At 41.8% G+C, this 11,561-nt stretch overlaps 1 protein-coding gene across 1 annotated transcript in view; it reads right to left on the reverse strand.

Moving 5' to 3' along the window:
• Positions 1–7,182, reverse strand: part of NIBAN3 (niban apoptosis regulator 3) — a 34,059-nt gene extending 26,877 nt beyond the window's left edge. The window contains exons 1-5 of the mRNA XM_044684885.1: positions 7,128–7,182; positions 4,317–4,447; positions 2,565–2,690; positions 601–697; positions 49–216 (exon numbers count right to left, since the gene is read on the reverse strand). Of these exons, the coding sequence (XP_044540820.1) occupies positions 49–216; positions 601–697; positions 2,565–2,690; positions 4,317–4,447; positions 7,128–7,182 (577 nt within the window). The remainder of the gene's footprint in view (positions 1–48; positions 217–600; positions 698–2,564; positions 2,691–4,316; positions 4,448–7,127) is intronic.
• Positions 7,183–11,561: the final 4,379 nt, after the last annotated feature.

The following is an 11,561-nucleotide window of genomic DNA, read 5'->3' on the forward strand; positions in this document are numbered from 1 at the left end:
CATTACCCCACAGAGAAGTCATCTCTGTTGAGCTGGGCACAGGCCTACCTGTCCCCCGGTGCCGAATCCCATCTCTCAGGACAGATTTCCAGCTGTCTTGGGATTCTAGAGTATCTGTGCATAAGCAGAGGGGCTGACGGAAAGGATGGCAGAGATAGATGGGAAATTCCAGTGGGGGCTCCATGATTGGATCTGGATCTTGAATGAAATGGTTCCCTGGAAAAGAAAAAGGATCTAGGTTTGACCCTCGTCTTAGAGTCAAGAAGGAAGCAGCTTCTCTTCAGTCTCTTGAGTTGCGCGGCGCGTCCAGGACAAATCAGAGCACTCTATTATATAAAGTGTGGGGAAACGAGCGCCATCTTGCTTTTTTTTATTTGGCCTTGTGTCTCTCTTTCCATGGCAAAGAGTCTCCAAGTCTCTGAGTGCTCTTTTTCTGAGGCTGGTGAAGGGGACCTAAACAATAAATAATGATGCTCTGTTTTTGCATAATCCTAGCACTGTTTAATTCAGAGAACTACTGTTGGAAAGGGCTTTGTAAACCTTAGCGACACCATGGGAATGAGAGCAGTGGTGATTACTTCTCCAGCTGCAAAGTCTTACCTGATGATCTTTGATAGAGACATTCCCTCCATGAAACCACTAGTGTGTAACCAGTCAAAGCAATAGATTCTTGTGGCTCCTCACCACGTCTCTGCTCCTAGAAAGACATCCAAAGGGACTTTTCAGAACTTCTCTCAATTACAAATTGCTCTCATCAAAACTTGGGAAGGTTAGCAACTAGCAAGGCAAGAACTCCCCAAAATATTCACTCAAGGGACACCCTTCAATGAAGCATCGCCGAGGCAGCATGGTTCCTTGGCAAGAACCTTGGGAGTCAGAAAGACATGGTTCTAGTCCTGGACCAGCAAGTCACTCCCTAGTCTCTGGGCCTCAGTTTCCTCATCTATAAAATAAAGGGGTTGCAGTGGAATTGTGCATTGACTAAGGGGGGTTAGCAGGGCTTGGGGGAGAGGGAAAGAATATGAAATATGTAACTATGGGAAAATATTCAAAATAAAAAAATAAAATAAAATGAAATAAAGGGGTTGGATTAAATGGCCTAAGCCATGCCAACTCCAACATTTTGATTCTCAGATTCAGGAGTCACACTATTCCCCAACCTAAGGTAGACTACTTCTTGTCTCTACAAATGTCCTGAATTTTCCCACCTTTGGACTTTTGCTCCTGGAATGACTCTTCAAATTCCTATCAATATTTTAAAACTCAAAGCCATCAGGACAGGTAGATGATTCAGTGAATTGAGTGCCAGGCCTGGAGAAAGGAGGTTCTGGGTTCAAATCTGACCTCAGACACTTTCTAACTGTGATCCTTTATTTATTTATATGTATATATTTTTATATTTTTATATATAATTCTTTATTTACATATAAATATTTTTATATTTTTATTATAAAATAAATATTTTACTTATATATAATTCTAAAACAAAAGTTAAGGATTTAAAAAAACTTCAATGCCACTTCCTGGAAAAAAATTTCCACTGATTTTTTTTCTAGTTGGTAATGACTTAATCTTTTATATAGTACTCTGGCATCTAGAAGCCAGTGGAGAGTTTACACCTCTCCAATGCCTGCATCACATATTATTTTGTATGATAATATCCTCCTGCATGATGGCAGAGACCACCCTTTATTAAAACTTCTCATCATCTCTGTTTATTAAAATCACAAAGTGCTTTCTTCAGAAAACTTCATAAGATAGGTGATAGAAGTATTGTTTTCCTATTTTGTTGATGATGAAACTGAATCTCCCAGAGTTGCCCCAGGTCATACATTGGGTAGGTATATGTATAAATAGAAATTTGATGCACCTAACTAGATTACTCAGCATCCCTTTAAGTTACGTCCTCTCTAACGTTGGGAGCCAAGATTCGAACCTCATGCACAAGGTCATAAGTCAGAATTGGAATGGACCTTAGAGATCACCTAGTCCAACCTCCTTATTTTACAGAGGAAGACACTGAAATTCAGAGAAGTCCCCAAAGTCCCTCCTAATTGGACAGCATGAAAGATGGGCATTGGAGAGCTTCTCCTAAATCCTTCACTGTTTAAAGATGGCGCCAGGGTGCCATTCTCTTCACCATTTCCTTCCTGGTTACTTTCCTAGATGTCATCATCTCCAGAAACTCATCATTCCACAAGATGAAATCATCTGGGAAACTCTGATCTTTTCAGATAATTTTCTACCACAACTGCATGACTTCATGCCCTTTCCCCTTGTAGCTCTTTTTCTCCATTAGATTATGAGCTCTTTGAAAGTAGGCACTGCCAGTACTTAGCACAGTGCCTGGCACATAGTAAGTCCATAATAAATGCATATTGACTCTGACTCCAACTCTGACATGGCTCCAGAGTTTCCCCCAGTTCCAAGTTCAGCATTCTTCCTGCTCCTGCCTCTACAAAGAACTGACTGCAAAGGGGTCTAGAACCAAGCGTCCAGCTTGGCATCGGCATTGCCAATGGTGTTTGGCACGGCCCCACAGAGAATAAGATGAATACTTTTACCTCTTTACTGCCAAACCACTCTAGAGAGTAGTTTCCACTCAGGACACAATAACTTTCCCTCCACTTTGGCGAGCTCCCTTGCAGGCGGGTCAGGATCCCCTCATGTATCACAGCTGGGGGAGGTCTCTGAGAAGAGAAACCTGGTCAAAACTGGCATTATACCAAGTGACAGGCGTTAAAAAAAAAAACACAGAACATCAAAGAGAGAGTTTTCCATTCTGCTCCCCCATACTCAAGACTTCCTGGGGCTGTTACAGCTGCGTGCCAGTGGTTTTCCAAACACATGGAGGCTGTTTATGTCTGGGCTTAAAGACAGCTGAACTAGGGACAGTACATCTGCCATCTCTCCAGAGACCCGAGGCAGAAACAACAGAGCATGAACCCACAGATCCTTCACCTGATGCTTTAAGCATACATCCCCACCTCTGGAGGACAGACCTTTGAGATGGTTGATTCAGATACTTTTTTTCTGAGTACCCTGGAAGGAGGGAAGGGTCTTATTTTCCCCTCCCACCTAGGGGTTGAGTCTCAAAGAACAGCCATTCTATGTCTATGCCATTCTGTGTCATCCTTTCCATTTTGAGGCAGGAAAAATACACCAGAGAACCTCAAAAATACCATCTCCAATGACTTCCCTGTCCCAATCCCTGAAAGGAATAAAGTGTCAGCAATACCATCACTAGGGGTCTGCCCCAAAGAAAGCAAAGGAAATGGAATCATGACCAAAAATAGTAACTCTTACCAAGAAGCTAAGGTGGAATGTCTGAACAAATTGTAGTATAGAAATGTGGCATATTCCCCAATTAATAAATGGGCAAGGGACATGAATAGACAGTTTTCAGATAAAGAAATCAGAACAATTAATAAGTACATGAAAAAGTGTTCTAAATCTCTTATAATTAGAGAGATGCAAATTAAAACAACTCTGAGGTACCGCCTCACACCTAGTAGATTGGCTAATATGACAGCAAAGGAAAGTAATAAATGTTAGAGGGGATGTGACAAAATTGGGACACTAATGCATTGCTGGTGGAGTTGTGAATGGATCCAACCATTCTGGAAGGCAATTTAGAATTATGCACAAAAGGTTTAAATGACTGCCTGTCCTTTGATCCAGCCATACCACTGCTAGGTTTGTACCCCAAAGAGATCATAAGGAAATAGACTTGTACAAAAATATTTATAGTTGCACTTTGTGGTGGCAAAAAATTGGAAAATGAGAGAATGCCCTTCGATTGGGGAATGGCTGAACAAATTGTGATATCTGCTGGTGATGGAATACTATTGTGCTGAAAGGAATAATGAACTGGAGGAATTCCATGTGAACTGGAAAAGACCTCCAGGAATTGATGCAGAGTGAAAGGAGCAGAACCAGGAGAATGTTATACACAGAGACGGATACACTGTGGTAAAATCAAATGTAACAGACTTCTCTACTAGCAGCAATGCAATGATCCAGGACAATTCTGAGGATCTTATGAGAAAGATGCTATCCATATCCAGAGAAAGAACTGTGGGAGCAGAAATGCATTAGAAAAATATATGATCTAACACATAGTTCAATGGGGATATGATTAGGGTTCTGATATTAAAAGATCGCTCTACTGCAAATATGAACAACATGGAAATAGGTTTGAACAATAATATACGTATAACCCAGTGGAACTGCTTGTCAGCTTCAGGGGGGGAGCCTTCCCAGGATCGATGCCCGCATCACACCAACCTAGACCCTCCCCCAGGATCAGCACCTACTTCACTCTTCAATAGCTGGAATCCTGTCTGTCCCTGGGGCATTAGCTCGCTGGAGATTTGCTTCAGGAAGGCCATAGCAAGTTGCCTTTGGTAATATGGCATGAAGTGATTCAGGAAAACAGCTGCCCGGCCTGGGAAGGGACGAAGGACAGATACAAATGCTAGCTGGTCTCCCTTCCTTCCAGCTGATCTCACCTTATTCTGAGAGAGTTGGAAACACCAATGCCCTTCACAGATCCCAGGGCTCTGCCCCATGATCTTGCTGCTTCTGAAAGGTCTGCAAAGCACACCCAAAGCTAAGTCTGAGTTAAGGAAGCTAGTCATAGACAGAACACCTTCTACATGAATCATGTAACCCTGGAAAAATATTCAAAAATCATTAATTTAGTTAATTTTTTTTTAAAAGAACACCTTCTACCTGGAACCTTGGTGACTAAATGCATGTGAGAGACAACTGCTGCCATGAGGGTCTCTTCCCCAATTGTCCCACTCCCACAAAGATCAGAGGCTGGATGAAGGTGACTTGAATCATTCCTCAGCATCACTGAGAAGCACCATCCAGCAGATGGTGTAGGAAGGAGAACTTGGGGAAAGGGATTGTGGTTGGGGCTCCCAATGTAGAGAGAGAGAACAAAGTTTCCTGCAATTCACTTTTTAAAAACCACAAAACCCTTACCTTCCGTCTTAGAATCAACACTAAGAATAGATTCTAAAGCAAAATAGTGATAAAGGCTGGGCATTTGGGGTTAAGTGACTTGCCCAGGGACACACAGCTAAGTGTGCAATTCACTCTTCCAACTCTGAAATCATAAAGAATTTTTGAAAGGAGGAAAGTAGAGGAGGAAAAATCAGAGGAAAGCTATTTCACTAAGAAAAAAACTGGAAGAAGGAACAGGCATTTATTAAGCACTTTCTGGGCCCAATACTATGCTATATACTTTATAAATATTACTTATTTGATCCTCACAATACCTCCATGTAGTGGCTATGTTGTTTAGTCATATCTGACTCTGTGAACCTAATTGGATTTTTCTTGGCAAAAATACTGGAGTGATCTATTATCTCCATATTACATTTGATGAAATAAAAGCATAGAGGCTAAGTGACTTGCCCAGGGTCACACAGCCAGTAAGAATTGGAAATAAGATTTGACAGATCTTTTGAATCTCAGCTATGTTACTTCTTCATTGTAGGACATGTCACATCCTCTGTTTCTGTTTCTTCTTCCTCATCACCATTTTATGAATAACTATGCTTACTGCTTCACAAAGTTTGGTACAAGGATCAAACGAAGTATGGAAGGAAAGGCTTGGTATGCTATAAAGCATTTTATAAATGTGAGCCATCATGAATATTTTTCAAATGTAGCATAACCAGATTTTCTCTGAGATCAGACTTGGTTGGTTTCTGGACCATCAATTCCCTGCCTATCTCTCCCTCCCTCTTCTTATTCCTCCCTTTCAAGGTCAGACCATTGGAGACACCACAAAGGATCCAAGGGATAACCAAAAACTTGAGTGAGTGTTGCCAGACAACATGAAGTTGGCCATAAATATTTATTGCTGGATGTTCATGGCTCAGAGAATGAGCTTTACCCTTAGAGCCACAAATCCCTGAAAACCAGGATGGGCTTGAGGAGAGACCATTCAAGTTAGTGTTGCTCTAGCAACAGCCCCACAACCTGTGAAGCATGCCTGCCTGACACAGTCCAACAGCCTCAGCGAAGTGATTTGTCAAGGATGTTGGCAAAGAGGTTTCCAAGGTTTTTCTTTTGGGCTAATTTTATCTCTGGCACTTAATACAATGCCTGGCTTATAGTAACTGTTTAATAAATTCTTGATGACTGACTAGGCAATGGCTGGGACCCCTTTGGACCCTGAGATTGTGACTTCACCCCTCTCACATCTTCTGCTCAAATGTCTCTGCATGGGATTGTGATTCCAAGTGCTTTTTCTACCCCAAGGCTCCAAAAGCCTTTTTCCCATCCCTGAACTAATTAGAGACTAGTTCAGGCAGGATCCTGCAGACCAGATGTGGATGGCACAGAAACTATAGTCACACCCAGGGATTGGTGCATGGAGGAATTTCTCATGTTGGGGCCAAGAACATATCTCTATCTCCTTGTAGATAATGGGGCCCAGGGCAGTGTTGAGTGGCAGCTCTGAGTCACTGTCCAAATATCAGGGAAGGAGATTGAAAAGGGGAGAAAGAGGAGAGACAGAGAGATAGAGGCCAAGAGAACAAGAGCAAGCAAGAGAGAGAGAAAAAGAGAGGAAATGAGACTGAAAGAGAGAATGTGAGATTGGAAACAGAAAGGGAGAAAAACAGAGGGTGGGAAAGAGGGGGAGGAAAGAGAGAGACAGAGAATAATACAGAGAGAGAGAGAGGAAAGAATGGGACAGGAAACAGAAAGGGAGAGCAATGGAGAAAGGGAGGGAGGAAAGATGGGAGAAGAAGAAGAGGAGGAGAAGATGGGAGAGGGGGAGGAAGAGATGAGGAGGAGATGGAGGAGAAGGAGAAGGAGAAGGAGAAAGAGAAGAAGGAGGAAGAGGAGATGGAGGAAGAAGAGGAAAGGGAGGAGAAGATGGAAGAGGAAGAGATGGAGGAAATGGAGGAGGAGAAAAAGGAGATGGAAAGAGACAGAATGAGAGAGAAAAAGAGAGAGCAGAGGGTATTGGAGAGAGAGCAGAGAAGAGGAAGACGAAACACTTTCTGGCTTGAGTAGCTGCCAGTACGCCATCTAGGTTCTCAGAAGGGCTCTGGAAATAGAATGACAATACCTTCTCCAAATAGATCCTGTCCTCTGCTTACCTCTCAGGTACTGGCACTGTCTCTCCCCCAGGTGGCTGGAGCTCAGTGCACCCATCTCCCTCTTTCTGCTGAAGGTCCTTCAGGATGGTCCCACTGGTGAGTTAGAATCAAATAGTTGCTCAAAGAATCCCACTCAGCACTGAAGGCACCCCCTGATTGGCAACTCAGATAAATTGTACCTGGGTAATTTTTCTCTGATAAAACAGCTCCTGCAGTCCAAGCTCTATTAACGTGAAGGTCTTAGAGCAGGGTTCCTTTAATTCAATCCTAGCAATCTTTTGTTAAAGTCCCGTGACACTAAGCCACCAGGTCCTGAAATGCCACCCAGGCAGACTTGTGGGGAAACTGTACCCCTCCTAAACTGCACTTAAAAAAAAAAGTCCAAGCCACTCCACCAGAGAAGGGAACCTTGTGTAGTGGGTGGGGGACTCCAAAAATTGTTAATCTTCTAGAGCCATTTCAGAGAGAAGGGTACATGGGGGGGTTTAATGGTTCTCAGCGGGAGTTGTTATGGCCACACCTGCCAACCACAGAAGTGCTAGGGGAATAACCCCATTGAGAGCACCCATTCACTGTGCTAAAGGTTGAAAGGAGAATGAGTCAAGGCCTCCTTATGACGGCTCAATCACCTTCCTGACTCCCTAATCTGTGTCTGGCTCTCTCCACCTATCTGTGGAAGCTGCAGTGTCCATGAGCTGGCCAGAGAGAAGGGAAGGTGTAATGGACAAAGGGGAATTTTTCATTTAAATTTGGTGAAGCTGAAATATGTTTTGGTGTCAGCAGCAGCTTGGGGAAATGGCTCTAGCCCCACCCTGCACCTGTTTTCTGTTCTGTTTTGGTTAGAGATTTTCCATCGCCGGTTATTTCCACCAGGGTTGAGAGATCTTCCACAGGTGCACAAATGGTGGTGACCACGTGCCCACCTTCGCAGTGCCAAATGGCCAGTCCATCACCAGGTGGCCTATTGGTCCTAGGCTAAGACCCTTCGAGATGGGTGTCAAATAGGCCCAGGAGTCAGGGAGAAGGCAGTCCAAAGCACAGAGACAGAATCCCTGCCCAGGCTCCAGTGACTCCAGAGAAAAGTCCAGGAGTGAGTGCAGGGTTGAGGTTTGAGCATGATGGAGAGAGAGAAGAGGGAACAGGCAAAAGAGAGTGGGAGGGAGTGGAAGGGAGAAAGGGACAAATGCAACCATCAGGACATGGGATCTGCTCTAACCAGTGACCTGGTGGCTGGCTCTGGTCCATACTCAGAGGGCAAACCTGGACCCAATCACTTCTGAAGTTGCACCATCATACCCACTCCAACCCACTCAACTCAATGCTTCAGAGAATTCAGGGAGTGTGCAGATGGGGCAATGCAAATACAGCACGGTGAATTCAGCAGGACTTGTATGGCCCGGGGGGGGGGGGGTCTGGGCTTCCTGCCTAACCCACCAGGACAGTATCCCCTCTGTTCTGTGGCCTGCCCTCACCCCTAGAAATGTCCATGACCCAACCCACCCTCCGCCATGTTTCATGACCCTCCCTGAACAATGTTTCCCGCCTCCTCCGTGTGATAACCAGGACAATATCCCCTCTGTTTTGTGACTTCCCCTCCTCCCTACTAGGATGGTGTATCTCCAAGCCTCTCCCCTTGGATTCTTCTATTGGGTACTGTTATTAGGATGTCTGAGTCTGGAAGGCCATTCCAAATATTATAAAGGCATCATTACTCTTCCTTTCTCCCCGAAGCTCTCCTGGGTCCAGCTTCCCCACCACAGTGCCAAGAGACTTGATAGCAATCTCTGGCCTCTGGATTTTCCCCATCTGTCCCTTCATACCCTCATGTTTTGCCAAGTCTTGCCTACATAATATATACCAAATCCTCCCCTTTTTGTGCTGCCCTCTGGCCAGTATTGGCCTGGGCTCTGGTGATCTCTTACCTAGTTGACTAGAATCATAGAGAGCTAGAAGTAATCTCAGGGATCATTTAGTTTGAGACTTTTTTATCCTGGGGTCTACCAACCTGGGGAGGAGGGGAATCACATTTTTATTTTCACTAACCTTTGGTTTCTGCATATTTTATTTTATGCATTTAAAAATATTATTCTGAGAAGGGGTCCCTGGGCTTCACCATAATGTCAAAGGAGTCCATGACATAAAAAACCACACACACACAAACTTAAGAACACCTGGTCTACAACATCTCACTTAATATACTGAGATAAGGTCAAAATGGGTACATGATTTAGACATAATGGGTGATATCATAAGCATATCAGGGGAGCACGGAATGTTTTACCTGTCAGATTTATGCATAAAGGAAGAATTTATGACCTAAAGAGACACAGAACATTACAGGTTGCAAAATGAATCATTTTGATTATATCATATTAAAAAGTTTTTATACAAACAAAATCAATGCAACCAAGATTAGAAGGAAAGGAGGAATCTTGGGAGGAAAGGGTTAACGGCAAGTTTCTCTGATAAAGAACTCATTTCTCAAATATGTAGAGAATTGAGTCAAATTTATAAGAATTTGAGTCATTCCCCAACTGATAAATGGTCAAAGGATATAAACAGGTTATTTTCAGAAAAAAAAAATCAAAGCTCTCTAAAGGCATATATGAAAAATGCTTAAATCACTACTGATTAGAAATGCAAATTAAAACAATTCTGAGGTACTACACACCTATCAGATTGGCTAATATGACAGAATAAATATTGAAAAAGATGCAGGAAAACTGGGACTCTAATGCACTGTTGGTGGAGTTGTGAACTGATTCAACTATTCTGGAGGGCAATTTGGAACTATACCCAAAGGGCTATAAAATTGTGCAAACCCTTTGATCCAACAGATTGGATCCCAGAGAGACCAAAAAAAAAAAAAAAAAAAAAAAAAAGGAAAAGGGGACAGCTAGCTAGGTAACTCAGTGAATTGGGTTCAAATCTAGCCTCAGACACTTCCTTGATATGTGACCCTGGGCCAATCGCTTAACCCCAGTTGCCTATCCTTTATCACTCTTCTGTCTCAGAAATTATACTATCAATTCTTAGAAAGGAAGGATTTGGTTTAATTTTATTGTGTTTTTTTTTCCAAAGGGAAAAGGGCCTCTTTGTACAATATAACAGCTCTTTTTGTGGTGGCAAAGAACTGGATATTGAGGAGATACCCATAAATTTGGGAATGACCGAAGAAGTTGTAGGATATGATTATGATGGAATAATAAGAAAGGATGGGGCAGGACAATTTCAGAAAAAACCTGGAAAGGCTTACATGAACAGATGCAGAGTGAAGTGAGCAGATCCAGGAGAATGGTGGACACAGTAATAGAAATATTGTACAATCATCAACCGTGAATGATTTAGCTATTCCCAACAATATCCGGATCCAAGACAATTACAAATGACTCATGACCAAAAGATGCTATCCACCTCCAGAGAAGAAACGAATGGAGTCTGAATGCAGACCAAAGCAGACTATTTTTCATTATCAATTCTTCACTGGTTTTATACATATAGATATGTGTGTATAGACATAAACTATGGTTTTTATGTGTGTGTGTATATATATATATGTATATATACATATATACATATATATATATATATATTATGTCTCCATTATGGTCCTCTCCCACAGCATGATCAATGTAGAAATAAGTTCTGCATGATTACAGAAATATCACCAAGATCTAATTACCTGCCATCTTCGGGAGTGGGGATAGGAAAATGGAGGGGAAAAAGATTTTGAAACTCAAAATTTTAGGAAACAAATGCAAAAATTGTTTTTACATGTAATTGGGAAAAAATAAACTATTAAAACTATATTTATAAAAAGAGAAAAAGAAAAAAGAAAAACCTAGGAAGACTTAGACAAACTGATGTAAAGTATAAAAAATGTAAAAATGTAAAAAAAAAGTAAAAAAAACATAGTAATAGTAATATTGTAAAGGTGATCAACTGGGAAAGGATTAGCTGCTCTGATGAGCACTACAATCCAAGACAATTCCAATTGATGAAAAATGCTATCTGCCTCCAGAGAGAACTGATGAACTCTGAATATAGAATGAAGCATGCTTTTTGAAAACTTTCTTATTTTGTTTGTTTTCTTTTGCAAAATGGCTAATATGGACCTCACGTGTATAATCAGATCAAATTGCTTGCCTTCTCAAAGAAGGAGGGGGGAAGAGGAGAATAGGAAACCCCAAATCTTTTAAATGATTATTAAAATTTATTTATTTTAATTGAGAAATATTTAATAAAAATAAATAAAAGTAATTTTTAAAAAAAAGAGACAATGTAGAGAGTGGAGCAAAGAAAATACTAGATTGGGAATCAGGAAACAGGACTTTTAATTCTATTTAGCCAAATATGAATTTTTGTATGAACTTGGGGAAGTCATTTAACTTCTGAGTTTCAGTTTTTCTTCTGCAAAATGGTAATATTACCTTT

Source organism: Gracilinanus agilis, chromosome 1 (assembly GCF_016433145.1).
Source record: "Gracilinanus agilis isolate LMUSP501 chromosome 1, AgileGrace, whole genome shotgun sequence".
Classification (NCBI taxonomy): Eukaryota; Metazoa; Chordata; class Mammalia; order Didelphimorphia; family Didelphidae; genus Gracilinanus; species Gracilinanus agilis.